The sequence below is a fragment of the Callospermophilus lateralis genome, chromosome 3, assembly GCF_048772815.1.
Source record: "Callospermophilus lateralis isolate mCalLat2 chromosome 3, mCalLat2.hap1, whole genome shotgun sequence".
NCBI lineage: Eukaryota > Metazoa > Chordata > Mammalia > Rodentia > Sciuridae > Callospermophilus > Callospermophilus lateralis.
The window spans coordinates 94,261,697-94,280,125 of record NC_135307.1 but is presented as its reverse complement, the minus strand read 5'-3'; the positions used below and the strand labels follow the sequence as shown (position 1 = coordinate 94,280,125).

The 18,429-nt window shown below is 38.8% G+C and overlaps 1 protein-coding gene across 3 annotated transcripts in view; it reads left to right on the top strand.

Moving 5' to 3' along the window:
- The window catches only part of Fbn1 (fibrillin 1), a 223,145-nt gene that overhangs the window by 158,853 nt on the left and 45,863 nt on the right, over positions 1–18,429 (top strand). For all 3 annotated transcript variants that reach the window (XM_076850756.1, XM_076850757.1, XM_076850755.1), the window contains 11 exons: positions 2,980–3,102; positions 3,257–3,379; positions 4,626–4,751; positions 6,338–6,460; positions 8,169–8,291; positions 8,544–8,708; positions 11,444–11,512; positions 11,608–11,733; positions 12,880–13,002; positions 13,874–14,032; positions 17,017–17,088. In XM_076850756.1, coding sequence (XP_076706871.1) covers positions 2,980–3,102; positions 3,257–3,379; positions 4,626–4,751; positions 6,338–6,460; positions 8,169–8,291; positions 8,544–8,708; positions 11,444–11,512; positions 11,608–11,733; positions 12,880–13,002; positions 13,874–14,032; positions 17,017–17,088 — 1,332 coding nt within the window. The remainder of the gene's footprint in view (positions 1–2,979; positions 3,103–3,256; positions 3,380–4,625; positions 4,752–6,337; positions 6,461–8,168; positions 8,292–8,543; positions 8,709–11,443; positions 11,513–11,607; positions 11,734–12,879; positions 13,003–13,873; positions 14,033–17,016; positions 17,089–18,429) is intronic.

Below are 18,429 nucleotides of genomic sequence, written 5' to 3'. Positions count from 1 at the left end.
CTATAGCAGCCCAGAGCACAAATCCTCCCTTGAGTGGCAGACTCACCTGAGGCACTCAGAGCCTGCACACAGGGCTTGCTCAGCCCATGCCCTTGTCCTTCAAGGGAGTGGGGCTCATAGAACCTTGTGGCAAAGGATTGGTGGGGTTAAGGAAGTTGCAGTGTCAGCCTAAAATTTGAATTTCTTTGCTTTTCTTGGCTTACGCATATTCTTAATCTTAAAAAGGAATTTTCTGTGTGGAGCAAACTTGTGGGGGAAGAGAACATTTGCATAGAAAGAGATGTTCTTGGCAAGCGTGGGTAGTTTCCTTCACATTATTGAAGTGTTTCAATACAGTGATTTTGTTTGTTTTCCTTATGGCTCAGTTTCCCCTTTTATTACCTGTATAATGAAGTACATCTCTAGGCCCAAGTTGGGTATAGAAGCAATTAATAATACTTGGTGCATGCATGCACATACACACACATGTAAAAATATTTTATTCAGAAATGCCTCTATTTTGTGACCATATTATCTTTCTCATTCACTTTTTACACACTGAGAGTGTAAGGCATTAAGAAGGTGACTTATGCAAATGGTCACAAAATGGAAAAGTCAATGTTGGCTGAGTTACCCTCTCCTAGCACCCCAAAGCCCATGATACACAGTCTCTTACAAACATAATTTTTTTTTATCTTGAAAACATTGCAGTAAAAATTAAAAATATTTTGTAAATTAGAATCTTAATCACAAAATTAACATATTGTTAATAATAAAAATAAATAATAATGGGAGATTCTCCATTTAAACGAAATGATAATTTTCTTAAATGCCAGATTAAATATGGAAGATGAAAGCCATATGAAAATAAAGGTATCTTTGGCCTTAGAAAATTGGAAAGGAAAAGATTATAGAATTACTACATTGATAGTTCTGATCATCTCTGAAAATTGTGCTTAGAAGAGATTCATATTCCTGTAAGTCCATCAGTATTTACCAAAATTTGAGAACTCTCTAAAGCCCATTTAGAATAAAATCCTGAAGTTTCCTTAAGAGATAAATTGGCTCATTAGGCAGCTATGCCCCAAAGAAAGAATGCCAATCAGGAGTCAGGAAAACTGAATCCCAGCCTTTTCTGGCTCTGTCCCTCACTGTCTGTGGGACCCCCCCCCCCCCCGTGTCCTCCTCTGACAAACTAAGGCTGGGGAGAGTGGAATTCTGAGTTCTTTCCACTTAGAGAATTCCTTGATTCTCTAAAAGTCTAAAGCCTTTGAATACTTATGCAATTGAAGCTCATTGTTTACACCTAAGATGATTTGCCAGCAATCCTGACAAATAGGAAATGAAATTAAGGCACAACTGTCCAAAAGTGGTGGTTGTGTCTTTACTTCTGAGGGAAGTGATTACCTGAGGAAAAAGAATGCATCTGTGCCAGTTCTGCATTGGAAATGCATAGTCAGGCATAGGAAGGCTCACCTTCTGAATCCCTGGGCCTGCTCACCACTCTTGTCCCTGGGTTGGCCTTCCTCCTCCTTGCCTTGGAATGTACAGTGCTCAGTTATTCAGTTGGTTAAAGCTCCCTATCACAAGTCTGAAGCTGCAAGCCTCCCTCAACCTTCCTTAAGTGCTCAGTAAGTGCATGTTAAAATTCAGCTATACCATACGTGTAATTCTAAGGACATTCTTCCTGGCACATTTTCATCTTGTGATTATTAGTGACATTACAAAAAAAAAAAATTCTGCAGGAGAAATCTGTCATTGTTTTATTTTATGTTTGCTCTAGAAGCTATGAAGAAGCCAAAAATCCCAGGACCATTTCAGGACTTCAGATGGAACATTTGGCACACAGCATTTTCCCAAACACGTTCAAATCATTTAATTGGGCTTCTTAAGTAAACAAAAGGGTAAACATAAGTTGCTTGCCCAGTTTCTTTCTCATGCCACTATTCAAGTGATCCCTGGAAATTCTTGCAACATTTTATATGTCAAAATTATCCTACTTGACCTAAGTTTTGTGTGAAGTATTGGTTTTCATCAAGAGTCATAGATCCTATCTGTGGGTTCTTGTTCTAATAAATGACAAAGTTGATTATGAGGGTAACCCGTTAATGTAATGAGTTAATTCGGGGAAATACACATATTTCACTTCATACCTTATAATTCTATAACACTTTCATGTGATATATAGTCTCTGTTGGCTAAATGGGGAAATGGAATTTTGAAGAATGGAAAATTCTAGAGAATTTGGCATCTTGTAGTAATGTGACCCTGATCTGCTCCTCCTCCTTCTGACACAATTCCCACTGGATTGACTTGAGTTTTACATGAAATATGCAAGAAGGCTTGGCTCTCCAATGTGGAAGGACTCTCAGAAACTAGAGTAAAATAGTTCACATCTTCCTTAAGGAACATTTTCTGCATATGTTTGAATGAGCAGTACCTAACAGGGTGAGATGTTCTGGGTGAGAACAGTGTACAGGGATAAAGCATAACTAAATAAAAATGTTTGAAGTTTAAGAATAAAATATATCTGATATTAATATGATGCAAGTTTTCTGGTATATCAAAAACATTGTATTCCTTTGTGTACGTAGGATATGAAAAGATTGTGCATCATAACTCTGTAGTTGACAATAATAAAAATGTTGGAAATAGAAATTTTTTTATTAACCATAAGCATTAGTACTGAAGTTCTTTTGACAACTCACTTTTTAAGGTCTTTGCCTAGAAAGAGGTTTATTTTTCTTTGTGTTGACTAGACACATTAAAATATGGAAAATAATTAGAGTTAACAATAGCAAATTCTATCAAATAGTTCTTTATAAATTGAAATGTGAAGCTGTTGAGTATGTGGAGAGTTTACATGTGGATGCTAACCAATCTGTACTACTCTGTGGCCAGTGTGAAGGCTGGTCAGCTTTTGAATATTGTTTAGATACTTAAAGATCAAAAAAGGCATTTGTGCCAAATTTTTTTCTAAACCACTGGTTATTTTTCCAGACATCAATGAATGTGAAATTGGAGCACACAACTGTGGCAGACATGCTGTATGTACCAACACGGCAGGAAGCTTCAAATGTAGCTGCAGCCCCGGATGGATTGGAGATGGCATTAAGTGCACAGGTGACTTGGAAAATAATAGCAATTCAGCAATGGCTTGTCAGGAACAAGCAATTAATATGAAAATATTAATCCTGTAAAGTCAAATTTAATTTGTGCACTATTGAATTTAAATGCCACACTTTGTGCTAATAACAATAAAATCTTTTTCCTTCAGATTTAGATGAATGCTCCAATGGAACCCACATGTGCAGCCAACATGCAGACTGCAGGAATACCATGGGGTCTTACCGCTGTCTCTGTAAGGAAGGATACACAGGTGATGGCTTCACTTGCACAGGTAAGCTTGCCCTGAAAACAGCTGGGGAAACCTTAGTCAGAGAAGCAAGGTATTCCACATCTCTCAGACTAACAGTTCTTTTTAAAGTCTGAGTCAATTAACAGAAAACAGACTAGATTTGGAGCCAGGTCAATTAGGGAATTAGATCTCAGAAACTAACTCTCTTTTTCTCTGTCTCCTTGTCTCTCTCTGTCTCTCTGTCTCTCTGTCTCCTTGTCTCTCTCTCTCCACACACCACACACACACACACACACACACATTATATTTTTCATTCATATATATTATTGCATCTGATGGTGTTTTTAGCTTCAAACAAACCACACTTCTTTTTACATGTCTTCACCTTTGTATTTTTGTGCCTCGTTCTCACTGATAACTTGCTTTCTGGGATAAACTGGCTGTAGGAAGCTATGTAAAGAAAAAGGGTGAGATGTTCTGTACATTTTACTTCTACTAGCCATTTTCATCACAATCAATATTTTATATTGGTATAAGTAACAATCCATAATGTCTTTAAGGAATTCATCCACTTCCAGTCTTATAATATATCAATGAAATGTTCTTCCTTTTTAGCTTTAATTAACAGTCACAAGATTAACGTGCTACTACATATATTTTGATATATATGATTGAGACATGATTGTATATAAACTATACATATACTTATATGTGCATATATACACAAATGGCACTTGTTATGTCAGAGCTTTGGGATTAAATAACAGTGAGATGCATTACTTGGCATCAAGTAGAATGGCTACTTATATGACTTAAAACATTAATTTATCCTGAACACTTTGTTAATGTCACTTAAGCACAAAAGAGGTTAAGGCTTATTAAGTGATTCATTTAGAATTTTTTTTAACTCACTGAAAGTTTTATCATAGTTGAAATAATTTCTGCTCAATGGTGCTTTGTCATCATGAACCTCCAGTTTCATGATGGACTTGTTATTTCTGGTCAGGGATATGTCATCCATGTGGATGACCCTTCTTGAAGGGGACTTAAATAATTCACTTGTCTTGCTATTCATTTTACAGCATTAGGGATACTTTAGCATCTGAGATTCTGAATCTGAACCCCAAGTTTATTGCACATTCAAGATTAGCATTCAAATGAGAAAAGCAAATGAGTTTAAATATATCAAATAGAAGTTATGACAAAACATGGCTGCACTCAGGACATTGACAGTTATAAAAACTGTAGGATCTGAGAAAGCATGACTTGTGCTTCTTTCTGCCTATAGACCTTGATGAGTGCTCCGAGAACCTGAATCTCTGTGGCAATGGCCAGTGCCTCAATGCCCCTGGAGGGTACCGCTGTGAATGTGACATGGGCTTCGTGCCCAGTGCCGACGGAAAGGCCTGTGAAGGTAACTGCTGAAGAAGCTGCTGGGAATCTTGCATAACTCCATGAGATTGGGTTATCTTAACACTTCTGGTGCTTTTCTTTTTAAAAAACTGAAGTTTGTTGGGGCTTCACATCTAAGTTGGTCAGTTCAGTTTGTGGAGGGGTTAGGTCTCCAGCTGGACCATTTCTCTTTGGGCAGAGAAAAATGTCTGCTGTCTTGCCATGAGCTACACACCTAGTCTTGGCCAATGGTCTGCAGGAGTATACCATCAGGAATAAGAAAAAGAGAATAGCCAAGTGTGACTAACCCAGTGAGACTCAACTGTTTCTCATGCTGGGGGGAAACTACTCAAAGTAACATTAGGTCCCTTAGTGTGCTGTTGGAGGATTATCTTTATAAATGCAGTTGTCATGGTTTGGTTTCTAGAAATAAAGCCTTTAAAATAATGTCAGAGCAGATAATCTTCTCTTTATACAAAATAATGACCTGAGGATGTCTCAGAACATTCTCTAAACATCTAACATATATGAACATGGAGTATTATTTTGCAAACCTGCTCAGTAGAGAACCCCCTGGACTAATGCCATGTGTCAAGGTGTCCCTAAGCTCCAGGCTCTTTCTGTGAAGTGTTGGTCAAACAGGACCCCAGGGACCTGTTGGCTAAGGATAAATTCAGTTAGAAAACTAAGATTCTTCTCTTTACCCACACTTAAAAGTTTAAAGCACATTATTTTTCCTTGAAAATAATTAGTGACTACAATGAACTAAAAAAGAGTTCAGTAGAAATAAACAAGTGATAACAACATTTGGAAGTTTAAACAAGGTCCTGATTAATGTATTAGCTAATAGTCATTGCTCGTTAACAAGATGTGAACTCAGAATCAGTCTTCAGCTATAACATGTATACCAATTTCTTCATGTATTTCTATGAAAATACCTCATTTTGTTATGGAACCATTGGGTTCTTTGTACAGCTTATATTTAATATGCAGAGTCGATGTAAGACTCCTCTGAGGCAAGAAACTAGATTATGTTCTTGATCATGTGCCTGATGCCTTGTTTACTTTTGTTACTCCAAATATCCAAGGAAAACAGGTACTGAGCCACCTTTGGTAACACAAATAGTCACGGTAAAAGTTTTGCTTCTTTTAATGCTATAAGGGAAAGTTTTGTTTGTTTGTCCGTAATATAAATCACCACTGGCAGAGTAGTCATGGCTATTTAAAGTCAGTCTCAAGTCTGAAAATGTGCCCATGTAACAACTGCATAAGCAGATATTAATGTGAAGCAGGGCAGAGGCCTGGAGGGGGTATCTGCAGTTTTTAGCTATCAATACCAAGCACATACCATAGTACTAGGAGCAAGGATTATAAAGCTGGTTATAAATGTTATCACAAAGAAAAGGCTTTGTGATGCTTAAAATTTAATCTCACAACAAAAGCAGCATATATATAGATAAGAACAACCAAAGAATTTAGTCTCCCGTGACCTGTTTAGCTCAGGTAGACTTCATTTTCCCAACACTGATATCATTTGCCTAATTATAGTAGGCAGTTTCTTTAGCAAAAAATAAATCTAACTTCTCCCTTTCTTACTCCTCCCTCAAGATATTGATGAGTGCTCCCTTCCAAACATCTGTGTCTTTGGAACTTGCCACAACCTTCCCGGCCTGTTCCGCTGCGAGTGTGAGATAGGCTATGAACTGGACAGAAGTGGTGGAAACTGCACAGGTAAGACATCTGTTATCATGGTTGGCTCCCAGGTGTCCCAGGGAATCCTACAGCTGGGGCATCATTGGGACCATACAAGGCTAGTCACAGAAGAAAACTAAAGCAGGGGTGAGAGAACAGGAACCACAGACTACATATTCTCAGACTCGGAACTGATTAAATGTGAAGATGCAGAGGAAAGAGTCAAAGACAGGAAAGAACAGAGCTCGAAGCCTTAGAATTGCTCTTCTGGCTGTGGAGGAATGTTTGGTGTGCTCCAGCCATATGGCTTTCCAGCCGCTTTCTTTTCTTCTCGGGTGCATTTTCAGAGTTTTCTTCTAAAGGCCATGCTCTAGGATCAAGGGTCTTCTCCTTGGACTTTTCCATTGCAATACCCACTTCTTCTCACCCCTGCCCCTGACAGTGGTCACCAGAGTGCTGATACAGAGAGCCCAGCTACCCATTTCTAATGTATAAGACATTTCCTTGAAGAGCAAGGACTCTCAGGGAATATAAGGAAAAAAAATTAGAAAAGCCACAAGCACCCAGCAGATTGCCTTTAGTCCTCTTTGGCGCTGACAGCCATTTGTAATTCTCCTGGACCACCCTTCTGTTCAAGGGTATTGAGGAAATAGGTCCCATTCTGTAGGAGTTTAGGAGTCAGGAGAATTTTTTGTTTCTAGCCACCTAAACAAGCCATGACTCAGTGGCTCTCCAGATCAAGACCACCACCACCACCTCCTCCCCACAAATGCTGTGGACTGGGGAGTATGCCTCCCTAGGCCCACATCTTCTCTAGGCATATATCCTACTTTTCTAAGCAGTAGAATGACACCAATCAGGCCTCTAGAAGACCTCAGGAAGTCACCTCTCCATGGTGTATGCCCTCTCGTCAACCTCAGTCCCTGACAGCATCATTCTAACCTTGTTTCTCTTGGCCTGGCCCTGTCCATCCAAATTTATGTGAGATTTGAGCTAAAGAATTGTTGGTTTTGGAACCCATGGGGGGTTACCAGTTCCACAGGGAACACCCAAGGATAAGGTGTCCCCAGTCCCCAATGTCTCCTCTCTGAATCCATTTATCCAATGTTGATTATTTCCTAAGTGTTCAAAAGAGACAGAAGGATTGTACAGGGGTGGTATTTGCTAAAACCCATGTCCTAAATATCTGGAATGCTGTACAAATTTTTGGAATAGAAATTGAAAGGGAAACATTCAACTCAGCATCAGTGATGAGAGAGACTCTTTGCAGACTTGAAGACACACTCTAAGCCCCATGCGTTTATGTGGAAGAAACAGCAGAAATTACCTGCTCCAGAGAGTTCTCTGGGACATCTTGCTCTAATTTGACAAAATAACAAGCCACACATATTAAATATATTTTTTCAAAACCTATGTCTGAAATTTTGGTTAACTGAGGTCACAGCAATGTTTTGCCTTCAGTTACCTTCACTGGAATATTTTTGATAGTTCCAAAGTTATATTTTATCCTGATAACAAGTTTGGATAGTCAATATGTTCTAGGGGTGGGGGGAGATCAAAGACTGTGACATATTTCCTTCCTGAGGGGTTTTATTTCAAAAGTGGAGGATGACATTTCTAGGTATAATTACAACTAGTCATTCTTAAAAGTTCTTGTTGGGAGCCCTAGACTGGGTGGTGTGGTTTATGGTGATATTGGCCCCACATTGACTCACTGGTAATTCTGGCCCTGGCTATTTGGTTTTAGATGTTAATGAGTGTCTGGATCCAACCACGTGTATCAGTGGGAACTGTATCAACACTCCGGGCAGCTATACCTGTGACTGTCCACCTGATTTTGAGCTGAATCCAACTCGAGTTGGCTGTGTTGGTAAGATCTTAAAATCTTTTCAGAGGTGGTGCAGGCTGTTTATTATGTTTAAACAGCATTGAATGTCCTATTTTCAAAATTTGCAAAATAATCATATAGAAAATTCCTATTATATATTCTTGGACATGTTTTAGTTTCTAAGTAAAAGGAAATCATGGTTTTTCAACAGTTTAGGAAATGAGTTTAAATTTTCAACCCTCAAGAAGAAAGAATCTGCATGATACTTTTTTGTTTATATACGGTGGTAAATAGATACCCGCTCTGGAAATTGCTATTTGGATATTCGGCCCCGAGGAGACAACGGAGATACAGCCTGTAGCAATGAAATCGGAGTTGGTGTTTCCAAGGCTTCCTGCTGCTGTTCTCTGGGTAGAGCCTGGGGTACTCCCTGTGAGCTGTGCCCTGCTGTGAACACAAGTAAGTGGGCATCCTCCTGTTCCTTGTTATTCCAAATCAAGCCAGTTCTCCTTTCTAGACTCACAAAAGAGAGCCTACTCACCAAGGGAGGGAGCACCTGTAGTCTTTATGCCTCCATCAGGAAAGGGAGATCATGTTCTCGCCCCATGGAGGGACCTCATTCCCTACTTGGGAGTCAGAAAGTGCCCCCTTTGTCTTTCACTAAAAGCTCAGGTGGAACAGGGAGTGTCTCACTTCTCTCTGTTGAGAAGCAGGCAGATAGCATGGCTTAAAGATTTTCCGGGTGAGGTTGCTCTTCCCAGTTGCTTCCCTTCCAGGGACACATGGGTTGATCTCTTCTTATCTGTCGGGTGGTTTGGGAAACTCTGGAACAGACTCAGAGTATCCCTGGGCGAAAGAGAAGTCATTAGTTAAGCAACTATTAAAGGGAAGATTATTCCATTCTTAGGGTGGGACTTGAAAGAAAACTCTCAAATGTGATTTTTTTTTCAAATAACAGTAACATAATCTGCATTTATTTCATCAGCCATAGCAAATATCTTAGTGTGGGAATGTATGCATTATTTCCACCCACTTCTAAAGAGGCATTAGATGAATGATGATAGCCAATAGGTTGTAGAATATTAGCAAGTAAATGAATACTCTGCGAACAACAAGCTTCATCTCCACATTTGTAAATAGCAAAAAAATCACCCACAAGTAAATATTTTAATAAATAAGACAAACACATAGTTAGTATCTGGAAAATGTTTCTAAATATCAAAATAGTTTCATTTCTATTTATAGTTTTTCACTTAGCTTCTACTTTCATTTTACATTGTGATTATTCCACTAGTCACTAAGTTTGCTACATTAAAATTATCAACAAACACTCAGTAAATGCTCACCAGATTACCACTAAATTTTTTGGCATCATTCTTTATAGTATTCCCAGTTTCTACCAGTCTTCACCCCCGTGATAAAACAACAACAACAAAAACGAACTTAATTTAGAACTTTAGGAATTTAAAAAACAAAGTTAAAAAAATGGAAAGTGTTTTAAGAAATTTTCTCCTATGGAATACAGTGACAGTGACCAAATATTACATAATAAGCTGCCCGGTCTTAATAGTAATCATGAGGGTTTAGCCCATACTAAATCAGTAGAAGAACAAAAATGCAATATTTTGAATATTGACTTAGCATCATTAAAGTAGCTGTAACTTGAGTTGAGGAGCAGTGTCTATTCTTTACTAGATTGAACATTAGCCAATAATGCCTGATTTTAAAATTAACTAGCTAATTTAAATTAACTAGCTAATTAACTAGCTAATTAACTAGCTAATCGCAAATGTGATTTTTAAAACATAAATAATACATCTCCAAAATAAATAAATAAATAAATAAATAAATAAAAGGACTTTCTGTTTTTCTAAGTGAGTCCTGTATTACAATTCAGTCATATGCCGCTTCTTTGGCAAAAGTCAGAGGCTGCTGCTTATGGGATGTATTGTAGGAGGCACTCAATTTTTTCCTTGCAGAAGGGTCACTTATTCGTTTCTTCTGAAAATGTTTGTCAAGTACCTATAGCACCTATTTTGAATGTTCAAAGATGAATTAGACTATATCCTGCATCTTCTAGGAGTATGCAGCTTAATAGGCAAAATATTAGCCAAACATCAGAGCTATAGTCTAACATAAGTCTCAAAAATAGAAGAATCAAGAGCAGACATGGTCTATGGTTTGCCAAAGAGCACACCAAGTTCAAATTAGAACTATACCACTTGCTTCCATGTAACCCTGGGCAAGTTACTTAGCATCATAGAATACCTCCTAGGATAAAGTCCCCAGCCTGGGCCTCAGAGCTTAGCAGGCACTGCCTTCCCTCTTCTTTTCAGAGAGATGGATCAGTTCATGTTGGACTGATAACTGTGCAATTTTAAATTGAGCCTTGGATTTAAAGAACCGCCCACCCCAAATGTGTATCAGAATTAGAAAAGGAATGTGTACATACTTACACACATGCACATGGTACATATGATTTCAGAAAGCCAGGACAGGGATGATCAGGAAGGACCAGCATGATTATGAAAAGATGGTTCTGCTGATTAGGGTCACTCTTACTCGTGTGTTCTTATGTGTATCACCGTGCCGGTGCAGGGCACTGGAATAAATGTTTCTGAGTGGAAAACCTGGATGAATGGAGGAATGGTGGAATAAAAGACACTGTAGAAAGTTGCTTTTGGAAACCAGGAGAATTAATATTGCCATCTGTAGAAATAGAGGGGTAAGAAAGATCTCTAGGTACTGAGGAGGGCAGTGGGATGGGAACCCAAAGAGGCACTTTTACCTAAGCTCTGTTTGGAAAAGGTTTTGGAGACAGGCTGAGGAACACTACTAATGGGAGCTGTGATTCGAGGGAAGAAAAGCTGAGTAGAACATACAAATGGAGATGAGTTTATTGGAAAATAAAAAGGGAAAGTGAACATTTTAAAAGAAATAGTGATGGAGATAAGGAACAAAATGGTTCAGAAGAACATAAGGACTCTAGTCATTAGAGGGTCCCAAGACTGAGGACACTGGCAACTACCCTTAGAAAATGACCAGTGTGCACGAAGATGGTAACTTACTTCAGCTGGGTGGAGTGAGGGCTAAAGCTTCCTGAGAGTGAATATTTCAGTTCATTTCTCTGAAGAATATTATTTCTAGAAATTTTAGATTTGAAATAACTCTCTTCAAATTTTTTGTTTCAATAGCTGAGTACAAAATTCTGTGCCCTGGAGGAGAAGGCTTTCGCCCAAACCCTATCACCGTAATACTGGAAGGTAATTCTTTGTCCTTCATCCTAAAATGTGCACATTTTGAATTTCCTTGGGTATATTTACAATGCTGAAGAAATCCTTTTGTTTTCTTTTGATAGACATTGATGAGTGCCAGGAGCTGCCAGGGCTGTGCCAAGGGGGAAAGTGTATCAACACTTTCGGCAGTTTCCAGTGCCGCTGTCCAACGGGCTACTACCTGAACGAGGACACCCGAGTGTGTGATGGTAAGTGGCCCCGAAGGAAGACATGATCTTTCAAATAGTGAGAACTTGCCTGAAAAACCAGAGTACGGTAACCAGGAACTGAGGACTTAGCAACGTAGCCCAGTGGTCTAATCATGAACATAGCCAGGTAAATATGCCACACATGTGGTCACTTGCACTAATGTTACTGAAATGATGTCATTTCCAGTAAGTCCTAAATCTCCTTCTTTTCCTGAGAAAAGTGTAGTTTTATTATGCTGGGCCATAGTCCCACTTATGCCTACAAAAGAGTTTTCCATGGTCCTCAGCAAAGCTACTTAATGAGAGTAGCACAGGCCCCATTTCAGTAACCTGTGTGTTCAGGGCTCCTCTTCTTAACCATCTGTACTAATGCACTTAGGTGAGATTCTTTCGGAAAGCTTTGGCTTCATGATACTGCTGACAGCTCTGCAGCCCTTCTTCACCTCTATTACTGGGAAGATGGAGAATATTGACCATTTTACAGTTTTAGAGCACTTGAGCCATGGACCAGGGCAAGAGCGGTGGGTTTTATGTAGATACGAGAGTCACATGAGTAGTTAGGGAAGAGAAGTCCTTGTGTTCTGTATAAGAAAAGTCCCCCTGGCTCTCCCAAAGTCTTATTAAGTGACACAGGACCATAAGAACCTCATTAAATTTAAGTTGAGCATCCAGTACATAAGACATAGCTCTCAGACTCACTGAGTTAACAAACATCAAATCATCCCCTTTATTTGAAAATGGGAAAGGGGACAAAGTACCTCCTTCCATGTTCCCTTACCAGTGGAGATTCCTGAAGCCGGCTGTTGATGGCTTAAGGATATCATTGTCTTTCTGAAGGATATTGAGAATTAGACTTTCTGTATGGTTCCATTTCTGCATGCCTTTGAGGATGTTATGGACTCATTTGTTAGGAATTCTTATCAGAAGGCAGGAGTTCCTTTCTAAAACCTTCTTTCCTGAAATTGCATGCATTTGCATAGATGAAGGACCCTGATGAACTAAACACATGCTTTTCACATCTGGATTATAAAGTGCCCTGTGGATTTTCTCCTTTGTTGTGTCAACATTTGTATTGACATTGAGGACCAGGCCACTCCAGAGAGTGATGTTTTCATATTCACATACCACTTTCTCTTTGGATTATAGATGTGAATGAATGTGACACGCCTGGAATCTGTGGCCCAGGGACATGTTACAACACTGTTGGCAACTACACCTGTATTTGTCCTCCAGATTACATGCAAGTGAATGGGGGAAATAATTGCATGGGTAAGTCTAAGTTTTTCTCGGTTAGGCATGTTTGGTTCTTGTGTAGAAAGCCCAGCAAATGGTCCTGAGTGCTGGACTGAGTGCTGCCATCCTCACTGTCTCACTGAAGAGCCTCCTCCCCTGTAAACCGTGAGCTTGGTGTTTTTTAGCACCTTGTGTGGGTGGTTGGGAGTTTTCTTTTAAGTGTAATGTTGGAAAATCCCAAACAAAAGTTGAATAGTGCTTCTTTTGTTTGACTTTTGGGTGTATCTTTAGACAATTATATTTACAGCACAGACCTACAGTATTAAAACATCGTGAGTCGGAAATGAGAAACTTACTGCCAAATAGCAGTGGAGAATTGTTACTAGGAGACAGGGTGGAGAGTCATGTAAAGTTTATTAATGCTACAGCCACATAATGACTTAGTTCTGTGGCATAAAATACCAGGGAATACATTCCTCAAAGTCCTTTTCTTGTAACAGTATTGATAGCTAAAATGTTGTGTCTGAGTAGGCTTTTCCTGCCCTTATTAAAGTCAGCTTACAGGACAACTCAAAAGGGCTTTCTCTTTGAGTATCCCCTTAACATGTGTTGTGCTTCCCCAAGGGCATATCCAATCCTTTTTTTTTTTTTTTTTTTTTTTTGGCAGGGTGCAGGGGTTGGTAGTACTGGGGATTGAACTCAGGGGCACTTGACCACTGAGCCACATCCCCAGCCCTATTTTGTATTTTATTTAGAGACAGGGTCTTGTTGAGGTGCTTAGTGCCTCACTTTCGCTAAGGCTGGCTTTGAACTCGTAATCCTCCTGCCTCAGCCTCCCCAGCTGATGAGATTATAGACGTGGACCACTATTCCCGGCTTCCTATCCTTTTTTCCTTTTCTCTTCTAGATATGAGAAGAAGTTTGTGCTACAGAAACTATTATGCTGACAACCAGACCTGTGATGGAGAGCTCTTGTTCAATATGACCAAGAAGATGTGCTGCTGCTCTTACAACATTGGCCGAGCCTGGAATAAGCCCTGTGAACAGTGTCCCATCCCAAGCACAGGTGAACTTTAGCTTCACTACTACTAAAAATAGAGGTTGATCGATCACCCATGAATTGTTAGGAGAAATCAATCTCAGCAAAGAAAGAAAAGTGTGCCTGCTCATTTGCATAAGGAAAAAAATTGATTCACAAAGGCAACTGTTTAGTTCAGAGTTGACCATTATCTATCCAGCTGAAAACTGGAATCACAGAATATACTTACTAATGTGTACCCTAATTCGTAACCAGAACTGTGGACTCAGCGTATCACAAAAATATAAACCTTGTTATCATTGTTTCAGAGTTCACATAATAATTAAAAGACTGGAAACAGGCAAACCAAAGTGATAAATAAACAAACCATAACTTTTCTTGTTTTTAATGTAATATTCAAAACTAGTCTTATTTCCAAAAGAATTAAGGCCAGTCTACAAAGATGTAATTGTAAAATAAGAAATAACTGTAAGGCAAATGACAAAGAAGAGTAAGAAAATTACACAAGGAACAAGGCCAATACACAAAATCCAAACTGGGAATTCCTACACAGTTGCCAGAGATGAGCAGTGACTTTGGTTCCAAACTTCCTAGCAGCTCATTTGAAAAAGGAAACCTGATCAAGTAATCCTCAGTAACTATAAAGCAAATTAAACACTGAAAAAAGTGCTTCTCTTCTTTATATTGAAACAAGAGAAATTTCTTCTTACATTTTTTGTAAAGGAAAGAATTATACTATGTCATTCATTTTTTAGGTACATTTATTTATTTATTTATTTTTATGTGGTGCTGAGGATGAAACCCAGCACCTCGCATGTGCTAGGCAAGCGCTCTACCACTGAGCCATAACCCCAGCCCATGTCATTCATTTTTTAAAAGACCCAAATGATATTCTTTAAATAAATATATAAAGTAAAAAATTTGGTGCAGTATTTTTATATCATGTGATACATGTTATGCATCAAAGATATTATGGTGGGATCATTTGCCAATATTATGATTTGCATTAAATTTAATCCATGCAAGATATTGATTAAGGTATTCTGTAGTACCTATCCCATCCCACACAGTGATATGTAAAATTTTAAATTTATTTTTGGGTTCTGTCTGATCATTTATGCAACAGAAGATTCTTTTTTACTAAATTATACCATTATATCCATTGTTTGCTCCAGAAATAATGTAATAACCACTACTTAGAATTGTGATTTACCTCACCCCTCAAAAGGTGTCTAGAGCAGGGTTGACAAACTAAAGCTTATGGGCCAAATTCAATCTACCACCTGTATTTGAATGGCCCACAAACTAAGAACAATTTTTACACTTTAAATGGGTGGAAAAATCACAAGAATAATATTTCATGCCATATGCAAGTTACATGTACTTCAAATTTTGGTATCCATGAATAAAATTTTATTAAAACACAACCACACTAATTTATTGACCCATTATCTACAGCTGCTTTTGTGGCAGAGTTAAAAAGTTTTGACAGAGCCTAAAATATTTACTCTAGTCCTTTAAGAAAAAGTTTGCTGACCCTGACTGAACAATGGTCTTCAGGATCATATCATCTTAATGAAAAATCTGGAGGGTATACAAACTTGGCATGTGTGTTTATATATAAAAGTATGTATATGTATTTGTTTTCAGTTATCTTGAAAATTGCATTTGTTTTTTGAGAACTGTTCCAATATAAATTATACAGAAAATACATTTTTAAAGAGATCAGATTTTACAAAAATAGAATTCCGACTGTTTTCTATTTTGTCCTAATAGGTCATTTCAATTCTCCTGGAGGCCACTTTGGAAACCCTTGATATAAACAATATTTACTTTCAGAAATGACTGTCTTGAGTTTTAAGAACCTATATATGCATCATTTAAAATTCAAGATTTCTTCTTCATGATAAATATTGGCCAAATCTAGTTTTGGCCTTTCACTAACTCTGAAATTTGCACATATTTTAGGAGTTCTTGTAATTTCTCTGGATGACAAATGTCAGCTCTTGTGGCAGTTGCTCTAAGCAGACACTCATAGTCTAAGAAAATAAAGCACTAGGAGAATAACATGCTATATGTTAGGATTTTTAAAAATGTTTTAGAAAAAAAAATGTTTTAGAGATAGTGTCTTACTATACTGCCCAAGCTGGCCTTGAACTCCTGGCATCAAACAATCCTTTGCCTCATCCCCCCAAGTAGCTGGGATTTACATGTGCCACCATGCCTGGCTCAGGCTATTTTCTAATTCAAATAATTCCAGAAAGCTTTTACTCATTTTCTCTAGGCATGACCAGAAAGGCAATGGCCATCTTGGATTTGGACTGATACCATGCCTTACCAGTCGTGCTTACCTGGAGTTATAAAATCTCAGAATTAGAGCAGATCACCAATGACATTTAGCTCGTCTTTTATGACCAACTTTGATGAATTCGGGGAAGAGAGAGAACAGGAGTACATGAGTGCCATTCTGAGTAAAATCTAGTTCCAAAAACCAAATTAATGATGAGGTTGGTTTATAGACATGAATTGGCCATTAATAGATCTGATTTTAAGAACTTGCCACAATCTGCCTCCAGTATACTGAGAAAATGGCTTCTGTAAGCATTCCTTGGACCCTATATAGATGCCTCATTACAGAGTGGAGCGAAGCACTCTTGTCAGTCTCTGGGTTCAGACCTGAACCAGTATTCAAATAGAAAGCTCAATTCAGAGACAGCTCAGAGGAGCCTGTGGCATGTGATGTGGAGACTTCTACTTCTCCCTCGATATCAGTCCACATACTATTCTTCCTTCAGCGTTTGTCTTATAGAGAGAGGGTTACATCTGTAGGAATTTCCAGGTTTACTTCTCGTTGTCAATTCTTCAAAAGAGAGACCATTTCAGTATTGTAATATTGTTTAAAAGTAACTTCTTCCACACCAAACCTTTTGGGAAAAAGAAAAAGTAATTTCTTTCAGCCAATTCTTGCTCTTTTACTGATCCCCACCCCTCTTGTTGTTCAATTATTGCAGATGAATTTGCTACGCTCTGTGGAAGCCAGAGGCCAGGCTTTGTCATCGACATTTACACAGGCTTACCCGTTGGTGAGTTAGGAGGCGATGTGCACGTGAGCGTTGTGAGGACTTTCCTTCCTTGTCCTTGTGTTAGAAAAGGGAGTGCATACTGTCATTTTCTGTTTATTTTCTTTGTCTTCTTCTTCTTAGAAGAAGAAAAAAAAATGTGAAACCATGCCTTTTGCTCTATTGAAACATGGATTCTCAGTTTGGAATAAGCTGTGTAAACACCCTGTGTTGCTCCACCTAATTGGCAGAAGCATTTGCTGCTCATGATTAAGGGGAGTGGAAAGCTTTTCACAGAATTACAATCAAGCTTAGTTAAACCAAGCCTAGGCATCAACAAAGAGAGAGATTCTGGGAGGATGGCCAGTTGACATTTGATTTGACTGTAATTCCCATTCCTTCCTTCTAAGATGAGATTACATGAATTTTTCACACCAATACCTTACATGTGGGTTGTTCATGTAAAGTCCTTCTTGTGGATCAAATTTATCTTACATGGGTTCTCCTTGGATCACCTGCTTGGAGAATTTCAGAATTAAACTGAAAATCTTCTCCATCTAAGACCTTGTCTGATAACTGGAGCAGAGACCACCCCTGTGATAGAGGTGCTTATGCAAGATTCACAAGTATTACACAGCGTTCAGCCAATGTAGGCAGTGCCCCTGTGGTTTAAACCAAATAACATAAAAGTGATGGAAAGCTGTTGTGATCTCAGAGTTTTTCCCTGGTGTGATTTATATGCATCCTTAGATGCCCCTAAGTCTGAGCTGTTGTGTGTGGTAGCAAAGATCACCACTTGCTTTGTTCTACCTTGTTCCTAATAAGTAAACTGAAAACTACATCAGCCTTTCCAATGACCTTGTTTAAGAAAACAAGGATCTGGTCCAGCAATCAGCCTGGCTTCCTTAGTGCCAAATCCATATAGCTCCACAGTCTAGTCAACATCCAAAGAAACTTCATGGTTTGGAAAGAAAAACTGCTAAATGACATTGGCATGAAACACCTGGCCCTAGCTATTTTGTTTTTCCCCTTCCCGAAACAGGTCTTTTAATCTCCTTAGAATCTGTGATCAGCAGATAAGTGGTCTTTGGTAGTAATGGTTCTCCATGGGCAGATTAGGCGTGTACTCTATAAGATCTGCCCTCCAGGATGGGCAGGAAGCAGCTTGAAACTGCATTAGCATTGTCCACTAGTAGAGCTGGAAAGACCTCAGACGTCATCCAGTTCAAATATCTTGCTTTACAGTTGAGGGCACAGAGGCCCAGAGAGGGAAATGGACACATCCAAGGCCACCTAGCTAATTAATAACAGAGCTGGGACCTGAACCCAGCCCTGACTCATGGCTTGCTTTGCCTCGAGCTCTTG